The 17,461-nt window shown below is 43.8% G+C and overlaps 1 protein-coding gene across 1 annotated transcript in view; it reads left to right on the top strand.

Moving 5' to 3' along the window:
- The window catches only part of MGAT5 (alpha-1,6-mannosylglycoprotein 6-beta-N-acetylglucosaminyltransferase), a 480,616-nt gene that overhangs the window by 143,140 nt on the left and 320,015 nt on the right, over window positions 1-17,461 (top strand). The window contains exon 2 of the mRNA XM_060256988.1: window positions 12,062-12,457. Within this exon, the coding sequence (XP_060112971.1) occupies window positions 12,217-12,457 (241 nt within the window). The 5' untranslated portion in view covers window positions 12,062-12,216. The remainder of the gene's footprint in view (window positions 1-12,061; window positions 12,458-17,461) is intronic.

Here is a 17,461-nt window from a genome sequence, read left to right on the forward strand (position 1 = left end):
GCGCGCTTTTGAGTGCGGCTGGAGGGGGCGGGGCTTCAACGCTGCTATTCAAGCCCTGTTCGCCGGTCGTCAGTCCTCTCGGCGTTTCTGGCACTGCAGGGAGCATGATCGCGGATTGGCGTGTCTGGGAGCGTCGTGGGACATCTGTTGGTTTGCTACAAGACGACTGTTGTTTTAGGGGCATTCCAAAAAATATTTTGGTGTCCCTTCAAGTTCATTTTGCTTGATAGGCATTTGGGCGGTGGGAGGCTTCTTTCTTTTTAAGGGCCCTTGTTTGCTGGAGCGTCTTTGCCCCCCCTTGTTTTTCTTGGGGGGTGTAGATCATTATTAAAATTGTATCTGTTAGTGCAATGTGAAAGGCTGGCGGAAGGCGGGAGGGGAGCTGCGCTGGTAGCCGGAGGGAGAGGCCCTCCTCGCCTTCCCTGCTGTCCGGTAGGGTTGCCAATCCCCAGGTGGGGGCAGGGGATCCCCTGGTTTGGTGGCCCTCCCCCCCTTCAGGGTCATCACAGCCTTGATCTTGGCTCCACCCCAATGTCTCCTGGCTCCACCCCCAAAGTCCCCTGACTCCACCCCCAAACTCCCCAGATATTTCTTGAATTGAACTTGGCAACCCTAGTTGAGAATGTGATAGAAGTTCAGCATTCAAATATCACTGAAGTTACAGACTGGAATAACATCAGGTTGTTTGTAGAACAAAGTAGGAATTCAGTAGCAGCTTTAAGACCAACAAAGTTTTATTCAGAATGTAAGCTTTCGTATGTATGGAATGGGGTACAGTGAGCAGAGCTACTTATATCTGGCGGGCAGTGGTTAAGCATGCAAAGTGATACAAAGTGAGAATCCAGTTAACAAATTGAAAGAACATTGGTCTGGATAGCATTTGCGTGCGAAACCATTGGTAATAAAAGCTGTCTGTTAATTACTCTATTGCTACAAGTCTGGGATAAACAAAGGACATGTTTTTCCTAGTGATGTTCCTGTGTAATATACATTATAAACATACCGTATTTTTTGCACCATAAGGCGCTCCGGACGATAGGACGCACCTTCCTCCTGGGGGGCGTTCCACTGCCTCCGCCTCCGATCCTGGCGCTTCCCCCGCGCCTGCCTGCCTGGCTCCAGCTTCTTCCAGCAAGCGCTGGGATCGCTCCACGTGGCCCCACCGCAAACCCAGCGCTTCGCGAGCGCCGGCTGTGGAGAGGGCAGCGTGCTTCCTCCTTGCCTGTCTGCCTGGCTCCAGCTCTGATGCTTAAAGCAAGCGCTGGGATCAGAGGGCGGAGGGAGCGATCCTGGCGCTTGCTGTAAGCATCAGAGCTGGAGCCAACAGGCAGGCAAGGAGGAAGCACGCTGCCCCCTCCGCAGCCGGCGCTTGCGAAGCGCTGGGTTTGCGGTGGGGCCACGTGGAGCGATCCCAGCTCTTGCTGGAAGAAGCTGGAGCCAGGCAGGTAGGCGCAGGGGAAGCGCCGGGATCGGAGGCGGAGGCAGCGGATCGCCCCTCCCAGAGGAAGGTACGGTACGTACCTTCACTCCATAAGATGCACACACTTCCCCCCCTTTTTTGGGGGGGGGGAAGTGCATCTTATGGTCCAAAAATACGGTAATTCTATACATTATAAACACCATTCTAGTTTGCCATTAGAAAAAATAATACATTAAAATATAGTGGAAATGGGTTTAGTGTATGCAATGAGATAAACAGCCAGTATCCCTTATTTGAGTATGTCAATGCAAAAAACATTATTCTGATAAAAGAGAAATACATTGGAATACTGTGGATATATAGCTATACTCAGTTAGAATCGGTTTAGCATATGTAATGAGATAAAAAACCAATATTGCTTCAGACCAACGCGGCTGCCCACCTGGTTCTATGAGGTTGTTCATGTCTGCTTCCTGTCATATCTGATGGAAACAGCAAACGAGGTTATTAATGTAGGAAATAAATAAATCTGCAATATATATAAAAAATCAAAAGCTAGTGTAATGTGGACTGCTTAAACTGAATGTGCCTTTTTGCATTAGTTAATATTGAATGGATGTTTGCAGTAGGTATCAATGAAATAGAACGGAACTGATAAATCTGCACAGACTTGTCCAGGAAAAGAACTGCACACTCTTATCTATTAATTACAAACAAGAATGATATTTGTGGTCTCTCTATCACACTCTTGGGACGTAAGGTGCCTGCGCCAATCCCAACAGTGACTTTCATGATCCATGGCAAGGATTTTCATGCTCAGTCTTTGAGCAGGCTTGGAAACGCCACCATGCATACCTAGAAGTGGGTGCTAGGATCCGGCCAGTTCTTTTCTGACTACCATGTAATCAGGACATTCTTCCTCAAGGCTCCAGTTGATGAACTTTCTCTTCTCCCTTTAGCTCCTTTAAAAAATTATATATAGTAGCTAGTTTAGCCAGTTAGTTTATTCCAAGTTCTAGTTTCCCTGTTTTTTTTCTCCCACAAACCCCTTTTTTCCTATCTGGCCCTTGGCCTATGTGGGGATGTTTCAAATGCTGTTCCTGCTGTGGGAGCAAACTCACTCCAATGGATGGGCATTCTTGGTACCTTTTATTCCTGGGGGAAGCTCACTGCGCTGATATTTGCCCTGCACTGTTTAAAGATCTCCAAGCAGATGTGGAAGAACTGTTCAGCCAGGTTCCAAATGGCCCTCCTAACATCAGTCTTGCACCCCCTAAAATGGTGACAAAATACTCTGTCACCGAGAACACAGTGGCATCAACGGTAGTATCTCCCCTCTCCACACCATGCCATCAAAACTGACTCTGAAATTGACTGTTATCGACACCGGTGCATTGACTTCAACAAAACTGGCTTCAGTGTCTCAATTGTCTTCAGCCTCCCCAGTGAAAAAGTGTAAGAAAGAGATGCACCACAAGTTGAACAATTGTACAAGCTTGCATTTCAGGAAAAAGAAGAAGCCCACAAGCCCCTTGCATGGCTCAGTGATCCTCCCCTCGGCAGCATGGTCCCATCTATTAGACCCAAAGTTATCAAAATCAGTTCCACTCCAACTTTTTGAATTGCTTATTCGTTGGGTGAACTTCTTGGTACTGATGCAATCAACCTCAGCTTCTCAGCTGATGAAATTGACTTGATGAGGGACAGCTCACCAGGTCTCACTTGGTTGACACTGACCCTCCAATATCTTTAATATCTATATGGAGCATACCCTTCTAGCCTCCCTGGGTACCTCTTTGGACCTCTCTGGACTGGGAACAATGATCAACCTTTACGCCTCATTCCAGATCACCCCAAGCAGCATGTGCCTAAGAAACACCGACACAAGGAAAAGAACCTCACCAAACCATTGGTACTGACACTGGAATGCCCAGCTCCTCCATGTCCATTAGACTCAGAACCCTCCAATCCTGGAGATACATACAGCTCATTGGATGGCGCAATGGACACCGAGTCAACTGATCCAGTCCCGACCATTCCCCTTCCATTGACACCAGTCACCAGGGATCTACCAATCTCCCCATTTAGAGGACTTAAAAACATATGGGGAACAGATCAAGTGGATGACCACTACTCTAGGAATTTCCATAATCCATCCTCAGCCAGAAGTGACGGACCTTGCCTTTGATATAGTTCAAAAGGACACATCCACTGCCATCGCTTTACCTAGAGACGTAAAATTTCCAGAAATTTTGAAGCTCAGAAACCGTTTCTCCCCTTTTTTCCATGGGAAAACAGAAAATTTTGGGAAAATTGAAAAAAATGCTACATTAGCACTTTTTTCTTTTTTCCAGATTGAAAGTCATTCTGTTACTTTAGGAACATAAAAATGACTATGGACAATTTTACTTGGCATGAAATTACCACAACTAGCATATTAAAAATATAGTGTATCCAATTATTACAAACAGAATTTACTTTTTAAATAATATTTATTTGTAATTGTGATAAATGAAGCAACTATCTCCTGAACTGTTTACTAGTTTATGTGGAACAGACAAAAAAACCTCCACAAAATTTTTTTAAAAATCCAGACATAACAATTATTCATATTTCCTCTCCTCAGTATTAAATTAAAAAAAAACATTCTCATAAAAAGAACTGAAGAGGAAGTGTCTAGAAGGGAGTGTGGGACTAAATTTCAATGGAACGAGCATGAAATTTAATCAAAATCATTTTCTGAGCTGTAATTATCAGTATCAGTTTCAGTCTCTGCTTCTGCAGCTACTCTGTTGTGTCTGTCATTATCACAGTTATTATGGACTTCTAAAAACTGAAGGTTTGCTTGGATTGAAACAAGTTTCTCTACCCTTTCACATGTCAGTTTATTTCTTGATTTAGTGTGAGTGTTTCCAAACATAGACCAAATTATTTTACATTCTGCAGAAGATTGAGGAATCTGAAAAAGGCGAGAAGCAAGAGGAGTCAGAGACTGTGTTGTGCAAAGACCTTGCCACCATGTTGCAGGAGAAATATGTTTGGCAGAATCCCAGATTGCGTTCCTGGACCAAATTCCTGAAGATGTTCTATATTCTGCAACATTTGAAAGTACCTTCTCAACAGCAAGTCCTAAATGTGATGATTGTTTTGTAATCCAGTCAAATGCAGTAACAGTGCTATCATCACTTATATTTCCACCTTTGAATCTTGGATCCAGCAGATCTGCAGGAGCATGAATTGGATGGCAACAAAATTCTTCCCTTTTTAAAATAAAATATTTCACTTTACTTTCTTCTATAGTTGTAAGTGGAGATATACTGAGATTTTCAAAAATACTTGTTTTTATCTTGTTCATTAGATAAGGAATTTCTGACAAAAGTGCACTATCTGATTCATATGCAGTGATTGCTGCAGCAATTGGCTTTAGAATCTTCAGGGAATTTTGCAGCTGAATCCTGAAGACATCTTGATCAAGAACAGTTTTTCTTACACTCATGTGTACTTTAAGATCTTCAACTATTACTGTTTCTTGAAGAGCTGCTTTGTTTTTTAGTAAACCTTCAGAGGAGATCACCACTCCAGCCCACCGAGTTTTACTACAGAGCTTCAGTGTCACTACTTAATTCTTTGCATTTTTTCTACTTGCTTCTTCTTGAAAACTGCAGCTACAATACAAGTACCTTTTACATGTTTTATAACCTCTTTTGCTTGTCTATAGATCATTTGAAGGGTGTCCAGTTTCATAATATCATTAAGAAACAAGTTTAGCCCATGAGATGCACATCCTATTGCAGTAATATGTGGATACTTATCCATTACGATCTCCCATGCTGCTTTCATATTGCTGGCATTGTCAGTCAGCAAAGCAAATACTTTACCACTCCCAGTTTTCTGTAGGACTTTCATATTTTACAGCTGATAGTATGTCTGTTCTCTCCTGTTTCAATGCTTTTGTTAAAAATCTGGTTGAGGTGTTGTTATAACAAAATGTATAATTCCTTCTTCTCTCACATTTGTCCATCCATCTGTAAGTAGTGCAAGACACAGTGCTTCATTAATTTTTCCTTGCACAGATTCCATTACATGTCCATATTCCGACTCAAAAGAGGCTTGCTCAAAGAATGTCTGCTGGGCAAATGGTATGATGGTCTTTGTAATTTTAAAGCTTTCTGCCAGTATGTATTTTCAGTTATTGTTCCAGAAGAATAGAATAAATTGCTCTTGCAAGAGCTTGATCAATTCCCCCCCCCTGATCTTCAGGTGTCATCTTGTCTACAAATGAACTAATTGAATATTTTTTGGATGCAGCTGTCTTCAGTATCTGTTCACTTGAAGATGCTGCTGATGTGACAACACTTTGTGTTGCTGCTGATGTTACAGATTGAGTAGAAAGAGGACTTCTTGAATGAGAATGTTGAGAAAAACTATGTGCATTTTCATCATTGTGGTCCTCTTCACTTAGATCCATGAAGGATTTTTTAATATCTACAGGACACTTGTTACATACAAGAACGTGTTTTGTCATCCTGGTAGCATTTGGAAATGCATATTTATCTGACAATATTTGCAAATCGGGAAGAGCCCCGTGGCGCAGAGTGGTAATGCTGCAGTACTGCAGTCAGAGCCATCTGCTCACGACCTGAGTTCCATCCCAGCAGAATCTGGTTCAGGTAACCAGCTCCAGGTTGACTCAGCCTTCCATCCTACCGAGGTCAGTAAAATGAGTACCCAGCTTGCTGGGGGGGAAAGTGTAGATGACTGGGGAAAGCAATGGCAAACCACCCCGTAAAAAGTCTGCTGTGAAAACTTTGTGAAAGCAGCGTCACCCCAGAGTTGAAAATGACTGGTGCTTGCACAGGGGACCACGTTTACCTTTTTATTTGCAAATCACATTTTTCTTCTCAGAAGAACTTGCAATGTGAAAATGCCTCTATATGCTGGTCTTACTATTTTCCTGAGAGTAGGAAGAAAGAAAAATAATTTAATGGTTAGTTTGCAAGACGACACTAATCTATGGTTGTGGGTGGGAAGTAAAGAACCAGATCAGTAGTAATTAAATTATTATTTATACAAAGGTTATAAAGATAAACTAATATAGCTAAATTATTCAGTTTTTCAATTTTTTGGAAAAAAACAAGAAAGGCTTCAGGAAAAAAATGGGGGGAAACTGCCCCCCCCCCCAATTTTTCCCCAGATTTTGTCTGGGCCTTCGCATCTCTTGTCCCTTGTTAGCAAGGGTGCAATAGAAACTGTCCCAGGAAAAGAATGAGGACAGGGCTTTTACTCCCGATATTTCACCACACCCAAGAACGATGGGAAACTCAGTCCCATCATGAACCTGAGAGCTCTGAACAAATTCATATCACCCCAGAAGTTCCACGTGATGACACTCACACAAATACTACTACTGAGCACTGGGGTCTGAATGGCAACCATAGACTTGCAAGATGCATATTTTCATATCATCATCCAACCAGATCACAGATGTTACCTGAGGTTCACAGTAGGGAACGACCACTATCGGTATATGGCACTTCCCTTTGGTATCAACACTACCCTGAGGGTACTCACAAAGACCATGGCAGTGGTGGCAGCTTAACTGAGACATCAGGGCATTGTTCTGTTTCTGCACATCGATGAGTGGCTTCTGGTGGCCAAATGCAGAACCACAGCAAATACAGAACATACAAATCACATTGGCCCTGCTGTGTCAACCTCAAGAAATCCAATATGGTACCAACCCAGGGCGTACAGTTCATCAGAGTGATCCCCAACTCCATGGTCACCAGAGCCTTTCTCCCTTTTCCAATGCAGAAAACAGGAGCTCCCTTTCAAACCCAGTTCCTACAGAGATCCTCAAAACAGATGCATCCCTATGGGGATGGGGCACACATCTCCAAGACATATCTGTGGGAACTACAGTTCATTGAGGGAACCATGAATGCCAGCATGTTCTGTGACATACTGAAGCAGAGCATGATCTCCTCCCTTCGGAGACTGGGCCGCAGGGCAGTATTCCAACATGATAACGACCCCAAACACACCTCCAAAACAACCACTGCCTTGCTAAAGAAGCTGAGGGTAAAGGTGATGGACTGGCCAACCATGTCCCCAGACCTAAACCCTATTGAGCATCTGTGGGGCATGCTGAAATGGAAGGTGGAGGTGCGCAAGGTCTCTTAACATCCACCAGCTACGTGACGTCATCATGGAGGAATGGAAGAGGACTCCAGTGGCAACTTGTGGAGCTCTGGTGAACTCTTTGCCCAAGAGGGTTAAGGCAATGCTGGAAAATAATGGTGGCCACACAAAATATTGACACTTTGGGCCCCATTTGGACTTTATCACTTAGGGGTGTACTCACTTTTGTTACCAGCAGTTTAGACATTAATGGCTGTGTATTTCGTAATTTTGAGGGGACAGCACATTTACACTGTTATACAAGCTGTAGATTCTCTACTTTACATTGTAGCCAAGTGTCATTTCTTCAATGTTATCACATGAAAAGATAAATACTTACAAAATGTGAGGGGATGTACTCACTTCTGTGACATACTGTGGCGCAGAGTGGTAAAGCTGCAGTACTGCAGTCTGTGCTCCCTGCTCACAACTTGAGTTTGATCCCGGTGAAAGCGGGAAGTGTCATCCAGAAAACTCTGTAACTGCAACGCCACAGCCCTCTCGATAATTTTGCCCCAAAAGGGCAAATTTGAGACCGGCCGGTAATGATCCAATTCGGCCGGGTCCGATGTAACCTTTCTCAGGAGGGGGTGGACCACTGCCTCCTTCAGGGGCGATGGAAAATAGCCCACTGAAAGAGATCTATTTATGATGTCCCGTATAGGACATCTTAACTCCTCCCGGCAGGCCTTAATTAACCAGGAGGGGCATGGGTCCAGATCGCATGTAGTAGGGCGTGCAGTTACAAGGATTCTGTCCACCTCCTCCAAGCTGAGTGGGTTAAAACAGTCCAGGGTCGAATTAGAAGACACGCACGGAGCCTCGAGTTCGCTCACTGTATCTAATATGGCCGGGCAGTCATGGCGGAGTGATTGGACCTTGTCTGCAAAAAATTTCGCAAAAGCCTCACAGCCTATTTCCAATTCCTTAACATTTGACTTGCCTTGTGGCAATGTAGTGAAATTCCGAATTATCCTAAACAATTGTGCCGGGTGCGAATTTGCAGACGCAATCTTGGTCGCAAAGAAAGTTTTCTTTGCGGCTTTGATTGCCATCTCATAGGACCTCATAAACGCCCTATAAGCTGATCTAGTCACTTCGTCACGGGTGCGTCACCATTGCCTCTCTAGCCGTCTGAGACCTTGTTTCAGCTGACGTAGCTCCGGGCCAGCCTACTCAGAGGCCGTAGAGGGCGTCGAGGTGCGATCTTGTCAATGGCCCTAGATAGTTGAGCGTTCCATGTCTCAACCAGGCCATTGAGGGAATCGCCAGAGGGCCAGGGATCCCGCAGGGCCGATTGGAACCGTTCCGGGTCCATCTGGCTCTGCGGGCGAGCCATAATGGGCTCATCGCCTAAACAGGTTTGGGGTGGCATATCTATATGAGCCCTAAGGGCGAAGTGGTCCGACCATGGCACCACTTCGGTGGTTATATCTTCCACTGTAACCCCGGCCGCAAAGACCAGGTCTAACATGTGACTGGCCTGGTGAGTGGGGGCTGCAACAAACCGAGAGAGTCCTAGTGTTGCCATGGATGACACCAGGACCGTCTGACTAGAGGCCGGGTCATCAGCATGGACGTTGAAGTCACCCAGGATCACCAGCCTTGGATGCTCCTGCGCCCAGCCTGTTGCCTCCTCGAGTAGGGACGGTAAGGTGCCGGCTGGTGCGTTAGGCGTATGGTATACCAGCCAGATCGCCAATCCCTCTCCAGCCTCCAGTGCCAAGCCAGCACATTCAGTGCCTTCGATCTTTGGGGCCGGGAGCACCCTGAAGGAGTAAGCCTCACGTATAAATAATGCCACTCCTCCCCCCTGCCCGCTAGTCCGCGATTGGTGAAAGACCAAATAACCCGGTGGAGCTGTTTGCGAGAGGGCTATTGTATCTCCCTCTCGGACCCAGGTTTCGGTCACGCATGCCAGGTCCATGTCCTGTTCGATTAGGAACTCTCGAAGGATGGAAGTCTTGTTGTTAATGGACCTGGCGTTGCATAACACCAATGACGGAGGCGGGTTATTTTTCCTGGCCCTACTCCCTGTCACCATTGGGATGGGACACAGATTGGAGGGTGAGCGATCACTGGCCTGTCTCGGTCTCCCTCCCTTATATTGTCTGCTCCCACCACCATATCGCCCCCTCCCCAGGAGCACTGGGATCCCTAGACCAGCCATTCCTCCCTGGTGGTTCCTGCTGTCCTAGCCAACACTGATGTACAGTAGTCACAACGCTCTCCAAATCACACCGTCCTACTAGATCCCAATTTCCGAATTAACCCAATAAACCTACCCCCCAGTTCCTTTATATATGATTGGTCAGATACATAATTTAAGTCTGATGGCTAAAATTAATTATAAATCCCACCCCATAAAATTATCCTCAATTTAATTAGCCAGTAAAATTCATAAATTCAGATCCAATACATATAATAAATATCTAATAAATTAAACAAATGAGCTAATTCCCAAATCATTTTTTTTAAACTAGTAGTCCGTGAGGGAGGTAGAACGTCACTAAAGTGCAATGTGAGCTCTTCCTGGTCGAGGTAGTACTTTTTAGCTATCACAGTGGTCTGTGATTATGTGACAGTGACGATACTACAATTATGTGCAATTTCAAAAGGGTAGTGGTCATACAGAATCAATACGCAATTCTTCTTTGTATCTGAATAACTGGTAACATCTTTTAGAGCAGGGGTGGCCAAACTGTGGCTTGGGAGCCACATGTGGCTCTTTCACAAATATTATGTGGTTCCCGAGGGCTGAGGAGGAACTTAATGCAGGCTTATTCTCAAGTAAGCTTGCATTAAGGACCTCAGTCAGTCTCTGAGCGCTGGCCCATAGGTAGATGACTATTTCTGCCATGTGTGAAGTAGAGAAGAAGGGGGAAATAGGCTTGCAAACTCTTCTCTACCACATAGGTGGCTTGGAGACCTAGAGCATGGAAAGAGAGTGCAAGAGCCAAGGGAGAAAAACAGGTGCATGGGGAGGGAACCGCTGGCTGTGCCACCAAGTCCAGCTGGACACACACTTGGGATTCCTGCCCTTCCTTGCTGGACGGACAATGACCCAAACCAGCCACTACCAAGAAGGGTGATGAGATCAAGAGTGGTGAGTGAGGGAAAGAATATGAGAGGATGAGCACCAGTGGTAGCCCTTGGCTTGCTGAGCAATGAGAGCAGTGGGACTGGGGGAGGGTGGCAGAACTGGGATGCACTGGGATGGCCCATGGCAGGCCCTGTGGCCTAGCTGTGTGAGCTGTGTGAGCTGTGAGCTGATAGGAGAGACTTGCCTCTCGTCTTTGGCTGGCTGATGCAGGCCTGGTAGCTGGGAGCTGTGGCCAGCTGAGCACTGTTGACAGGTTTGCAGGCCTGCTGAGCAGGGGGTAATTGATGCAACCCTCTCTTGCTCTGCACTTTAGAAATAATTGGGTTAACTAGTCTCCTGCCAGGTTTCAGGCAGGTGTAGAAGCAGCAGTGAAATTGTGTCCCTTGGTTTCCTTTTCTCACGTGCCTTCCCCATTAGGCTGTCCCAATGGAAGGAGGGATGGAATTAAAGATAGTGGTGCAGGGTTCCCCCTTAGTTTCCACAGTTTTTGTAGGAGCAGTATTTACTAACCTTGGTGTCAAGGCAAAGAGAGATGCATAATGATGCAAACATCTGTCAGTGATTTATATGGTACATGTGTGTTTCCTTTGCCCACTAGTGCCAAAAATACTTCCTTCTCTGTGCTGGTCTTCTGGGGACTGTTATTTCCAGTTCTTGTTTTTTAAAAAGTCTCCTTCTAGCATGGTCATGTTGTAAAATGCATATATATGTATTTTATCTTTCTTTGCGAATAAAGTTTTAAAAGTTTTAATAAAAATATTTGTTCATTCTTGCGGCTCTTAAACATTTGATGTTTATTCTGTTTGGCTCTTATGTTAAGTAAGTTTGGTCATTCCTGTTTTAGAGTGTGCACTTGTTTAAATAATGTACAGCCCTCTTTTGTTTCTTCCCATGCGAGACTTTACTTTCCTCATCAGAGGATTAGGAAATAGAAGTCTGGCCATATGCCATTGCAGTTGCGGAAACTTCAGTATCGTCACAGGCTTACATTGTAAAACTGGTAAAGAACAAAAGTGTCCCTGTATTGGTACATCCAGGGTTTCAGTCTGTTTTGCATAATTACTCTCTGGTGTATGAAAAGATTTTTACTAGAAATTCAGTTGGGAACTTTACACAGTGGTTTCAAGGGTTTTTTTCCTTTCCCCTTTGCAAGGTATATTCTATACCTTTTCAGACACATTTCTTGTTCTTTGTCCAGATATTTCTTCAGCTCTTCTGTACAGTGACTCATATGATAAAATATTGATTCATAAGGATTACAAATGTTCAGAGAAGTATATTGTTCCTACTGTGGAAAAAAACTAAAAGAAGGCATGCTTGCTACTTTGAATAACCATGTATTTCCTTTCTCATTGCAGCAACAGGATGGACCAGCTGAATGAAGACAACTTGCTGACTAATGAGCCAGAGTGGCTCCTGAACTGTGACTGTTACACACCTGAACAATGAAGTTAGTCCTTGGTTTGGAGCTGCAAGACTGATTTAGAGTGACTTCAGAGCTGGTTGAACAGCCATGGCATACTTTAGTCCATGGAAATTGTCCTCTCAGAAACTTGGCTTTTTTCTAGTGAGTTTTGGATTCATTTGGGGAATGATGCTATTGCATTTTACTATCCAACAGAAGACTCAGCATGAAAGTAGTTCAGTGCTTCGAGAACAAATACTGGACCTCAGCAAAAGGTATATAAAAGCACTAGCAGAAGAGAATAGAGATGTAGTGGATGGACCATATGTTGGGACTATGACTGCTTATGGTAAGTATATATATCTTATTATAGTTAGGCTCCCTTCCTACAGAGTTATTTGAAGGTGTCTTCAATCACCTCTTCAAGGATACAACTCAGCTATATGTGCTTATGTTGAGCTGGGTATTCACAAATTGTGATTTGCTTTAGTAGCCAATCGACCATCATTTTTAGAAAGTGGTAAGGTCCAATCCTACTGTTTTATATTTAGCTGACATGATGTTCAGTCCCTTGCAGTTGAGGCTACTAAGTATAAATGCTACAATTGAAGCTGTTTGATTTGAATTGTGACTGGAACAGTTTATTGATGGGGAGGGAGAAAGATTAATCACCATCTCATGAATTTCCTGATCTTCTTTGTTTTTTTAAATCTGGAAACCCCTCTAGCTCTGAGTGACAAAGATAACTGAACAAATGTTTTCTTGCAGAGTGCCTTGCTCATCTCCTATGTCTCTGCAACTTTTGAATTCAGCTAACCATTCAGATAATAAAATTTGATTCTGAACTCAGTCAGACTTTAGAGATGAGGAAAGTGTTGCTCTCTTGATTGTGGGGGGGGCAGTCACCATAGCAACCATGGTCAGTGCATTTGTGGATCTTGTTTTCAGCAATGTCTGTGCAAAAGATAATCTATGCAATTAGCGAATGAGCATGTGGAATAATACTGTGAAGTTTTAGTACGTACTGCTGTAAGTGCTCTGTTGACTGGGGTTGTAAGAAGGGAAGGGATAGTTGTCATGTTCCTGGGATGATTCTACTACCTAATGATAGACATAGCTTTAAAACACATATAAAACACATAGTAGAAAGAGAGGATATGTTTTAATTCTGGGTATACAATTAAACTAGTTAGCATAATTCTTATGGGATAGCACGGAAGAGTGATTCCCCAGCATGGTGCTTGGGAGGTACTGTGGGAGCTTCTTGAATCTGGAAATAAAATCCAAAGGGCCTTTCCCCTTTTTATTTCAAAAATGCAGGAAACAAAAGAACAAGGAAGGAAAAAAGCTCAAAATTCAGTAACAAAAAAAGGGGGGAAAAGCATTTATAGAGAGCAGAAACAAAATACAACAACAGTGGAGGCAAGTCTACACATAAGTTTCTATAAAAGATTTCCAAATACCTAAATATAAGTCAATAGCAGTTGTCATCTATAAGCCATGTGCTCCAATAGTGATTAATGTACAAGTTCCTCAATCCATTGAGTTACAGGAGGTGGGCATTTATCTCTCCAGTACTGCAATACAATTCTGGGAGTCTTGAATGGAATGGGAGTGGGTAGAATGGGGATGGTTCCCATAAGGTATAAGGTAGCTGAATACATTTTTGTTTCCCAAATATTTACCCAAATCCCAATACAATATAAATACTGGGATTCAGGAATATTTGGGAATTTTTTTGAGTCCCATGGACCCGAATCCAAAAACAACTATTTTTTTTGTACACCCCTAACCTCCATTCTGACAGGATTGTGAGTCTTTTCCAAAATAAAAAAAAAATGTATTCTTTGGGAATCAAAAGCCATAGGCTTCTACAGTGAGAAAAAGAAATATTGCTTGCTATAATGAGAAGATTAAATCACTGTGAGGCGGGATGTCTTTGTGTTCTTTCCATTTACTTTGTTCTTAAAAAAAATAAGCAGTGTTGAAAAATCCCAAAATGATACCTGTAGGAAACAAAGGCACAATATATACACATCTGGATCATAGAATTCTCTAATTTAAGTAGTTGTTCCTAAGAGCAAAGAAATATTTCTCAATTCTTCAGTTTCTCTGTTTTTAAAGAGAGAATTCCAAAGTTAAAAAGAGGTATATTAATAGCTGGCAAGTGACCACAGTGAGCTCAGTCTTTCCACTGGCTGGCAACCAAATACTAGCTTTTCTTTCTTGCTAGGGAGATTCTTTTTCTCAAAATGTTCCCGTTTCTCTGTTCACAGCTGCCTCTTTCATGGCAAATTTGGATGAATAGCAAGTATGGGATAACATACATTGACAGGCCAGCAGCTTCAGATCAGTGATGCTTTCAGTGTTTCTGGCTTGTTACTAAAGGGCATCCTGTAGACTGTTTAGAAACTGGTCTAAAGCATGGCTGTCTGATGGGCTAGTTGGCTGCATGAAGGAGTTTTACTGTGTTACCAGTTGTTTTGGGGAAAATTCAGTATGCTCAAAAAGCCTGAATGTCTGATGCCTAGGATAGATCTTGAAGTGTGATCTTGTTTTGATCCTTGCTAACAAGCTCATCTAGTGTTATTGAGATAACTATGGCATCATAATCATCAAGTGCCATCAAGTCACAACTGACTTATGGAGACTCCTCATGGGGTTTTCTAGGTGGTTTGCCATTGTCTTCCTCTGTAGTGGCACTGGTCTTCTTTGACGGTATCCCATACAAGTACTACCCATACATACCCAATCCTGCTTAGCTTCCAAGTTCTTATGAGCTCCAGCTAGTCTGGGCTAGAGATGCGAAGCCTGGGAAAACTAAAACATTGGGGGGGGGGGGCTTTTTTTACTAAGGCATTCTCCCCCCCCCCAAAAAAATGGGGGGATTGATTATGTAATATTTTCTTTTAGAATGATAAATTACATGTTTATTACAAGGTGTTTGTATATTTAATCCTCCAATATTATTTCTAAAAAATATGCAATATGAAGACTTTGACGTAAAACTATTTGAAATATCAAAACATTGCAATTTCTGTTGACATCGATGACCAGATCAGTGTCAGTAGACATGGGCACTCAGAGCCATTCCCAGTCCAATGCTGATAGCCCCCTGAAGAGAGCAGTTTCAGCATCGAAGTCAGAATCCTCGACACTTGCTAAGAAAAGCAGAGAGGATAAGGGATCAAAAGCAGAAAAGAAAAAGAAGCACAAACACAACTCCAACAAACAAGGAAACAAGACCACTGGGCTACCACTGCTTCTCCAAACACACTGGCATATGCCACTGCTGCAGTTTCCGGCTTCACAAGTTCATTGACCAAGCCCCCTGATGCTTTCCTCGGTACCGACGCAGCTCATTCTCTCCTCTGAGTCAGATTGAGAGATAGTCTTAGCACAGCGATCTGTCACAGAAGACAGTCAGCCATCGGGTCCTTCCTCTCATACACTGCCTCATGATCTGAAATAGCCCAACAAGGCAACCCAACAATGGGAGTGAGGGGCTCACATGAACAGTCTTGTGTGGGAGGCTTGTGGTTGCCTCACCAGACTTACCATCACATAAACTTCCTGGATCTCCTGGCAATATGACATGCTCTTCACTCATTCTGCCCTCTTCTACTGTCCAAGACAATACCTGTTCTTACAGACAACACTACAGCACTCAGCTACATCAACCACCAAGGCGGCACTCTGCTCTTGGAAACTGTGTGCTCTTGATATGGACATATGGATGGATTGCAGTTTCCTCAGCTGCTTTCTGGTGGACACTCATCTCCCAGGGGAGCTGAACATCTCCCAGGGGAGCATGTCAAGCATGCGGGTTCAGTGACGAGTCGAAGTTGATACAAAGACTACATTTATTGATAGACCGATACTTTGGCCGAAGCCGTTCCTTGAGAAGAATGAAACTGATACATTGATAGAAAACTCTTATGGCTTACTTCAAAGGGATTCCAAAGGAGGGGGGACGCAAGAGAGCGTTCACACATAAAATATCAAAACTACCTACATTCCCAGGGCGTTATCAGACATTCGTCCTTGCTATGCCCAGGTGGCTCATCCTCCCGGAGGAGAATTCATGGGAAAGTGCTGATTATTTCGTTCCCTTCACACTACTTCTAATTTAACAGCCATAAAGCGGGATGAAAGCCAGGAAGGAATAATAAACTAACAACATTTGGTTCTCGGGGACATTTCCCAGATCTGCCTCTAGCAAGGCCCTAAAACAATTAGTTATTGATCAGAATTAGCCATGCTTGACACAAGCCAACCTCAGTTGGGGGGAGGGGGCAATCCCTACAGGAATGGGAACTCAACTGGAAGTATCTCCACCCAGTTTTCCACTCGTGGGGATTTCCTAAGACATATTCGCCACACATCTGAACAAGAAATGGCCAGCGTCTGTTGGTTAGGACCCAATGTCTCTAGAGGACAGCCTCCTGTACCCCTCGCATCATCAACACATATGCATCTTCCCTTTGCTGCTGCTCATAACCAGGGCAGGGCACAAGATATTACAGGAGCATTCGTTTGGCAACAGGATTCCCTGGTGGCCATACCAACACTGGTTCCTGTTAGTCCTTCAGCTGTCACAGGGCATCTTTCATCATTTTCTCCCCTCCAGCCATGGACCTCCTGCTGACTCATGGGGGCAGGGTTCTATGCCATGCTGTGCCCCATCTCAAGCTTATGTCTTGGAAGATAGCCTCTACTCCTTTTCTGACAGAGTAATACATTCTGAATAGTTGGAAATTCTCCATATGCAAATCATATTCATACAAATGGACTAGATTAGTTCAGTTTCCCCAACTCAGCTGGATCTTCCCCTGATATTTGACGTCTTACTATCCTTAGCAGATTATCTCTCCTCCCATAGAGTTTATCTAGCAGTCATCTCTGCATATAATGATTCCATTTGTTACTCTGTATTCACTTACCCTAACTCTAAGAGCTTCCTGAAGGGGTTGCTTTGGCTGTATCCCCTGTAAGACTACCTACATCTCCATGGGATCCCCCACTAGTTCTACACAAGGTAACAGGGAAGCCCTTTGAACCCATGGCTACTTGTGCTCTCCAGCACTTGTCTTGGAAGACAGCCATACTTGTGGCTATAATACCTACAAGATGGGTTTAAGACCTTATGGCGCTATGTTACAATTCTCCTTACCTCCAGTTTCATCCCAGTGCCATTGTCTTGGTTCTAGACATGTCTTTCTTTTCAAAGGTAGTCTTTGACTTCCATTTGAACTCTGAACTTGTCACTACCAGTTTTGTTTCCTGATCCTAATGATGGCACTGAGTGGAGACTGCACTCCTTGGACATCAAACGGGCCTTGCTCCTTGTTCT

This window comes from Heteronotia binoei, chromosome 16 (genome assembly GCF_032191835.1).
Source record: "Heteronotia binoei isolate CCM8104 ecotype False Entrance Well chromosome 16, APGP_CSIRO_Hbin_v1, whole genome shotgun sequence".
Classification (NCBI taxonomy): Eukaryota; Metazoa; Chordata; class Lepidosauria; order Squamata; family Gekkonidae; genus Heteronotia; species Heteronotia binoei.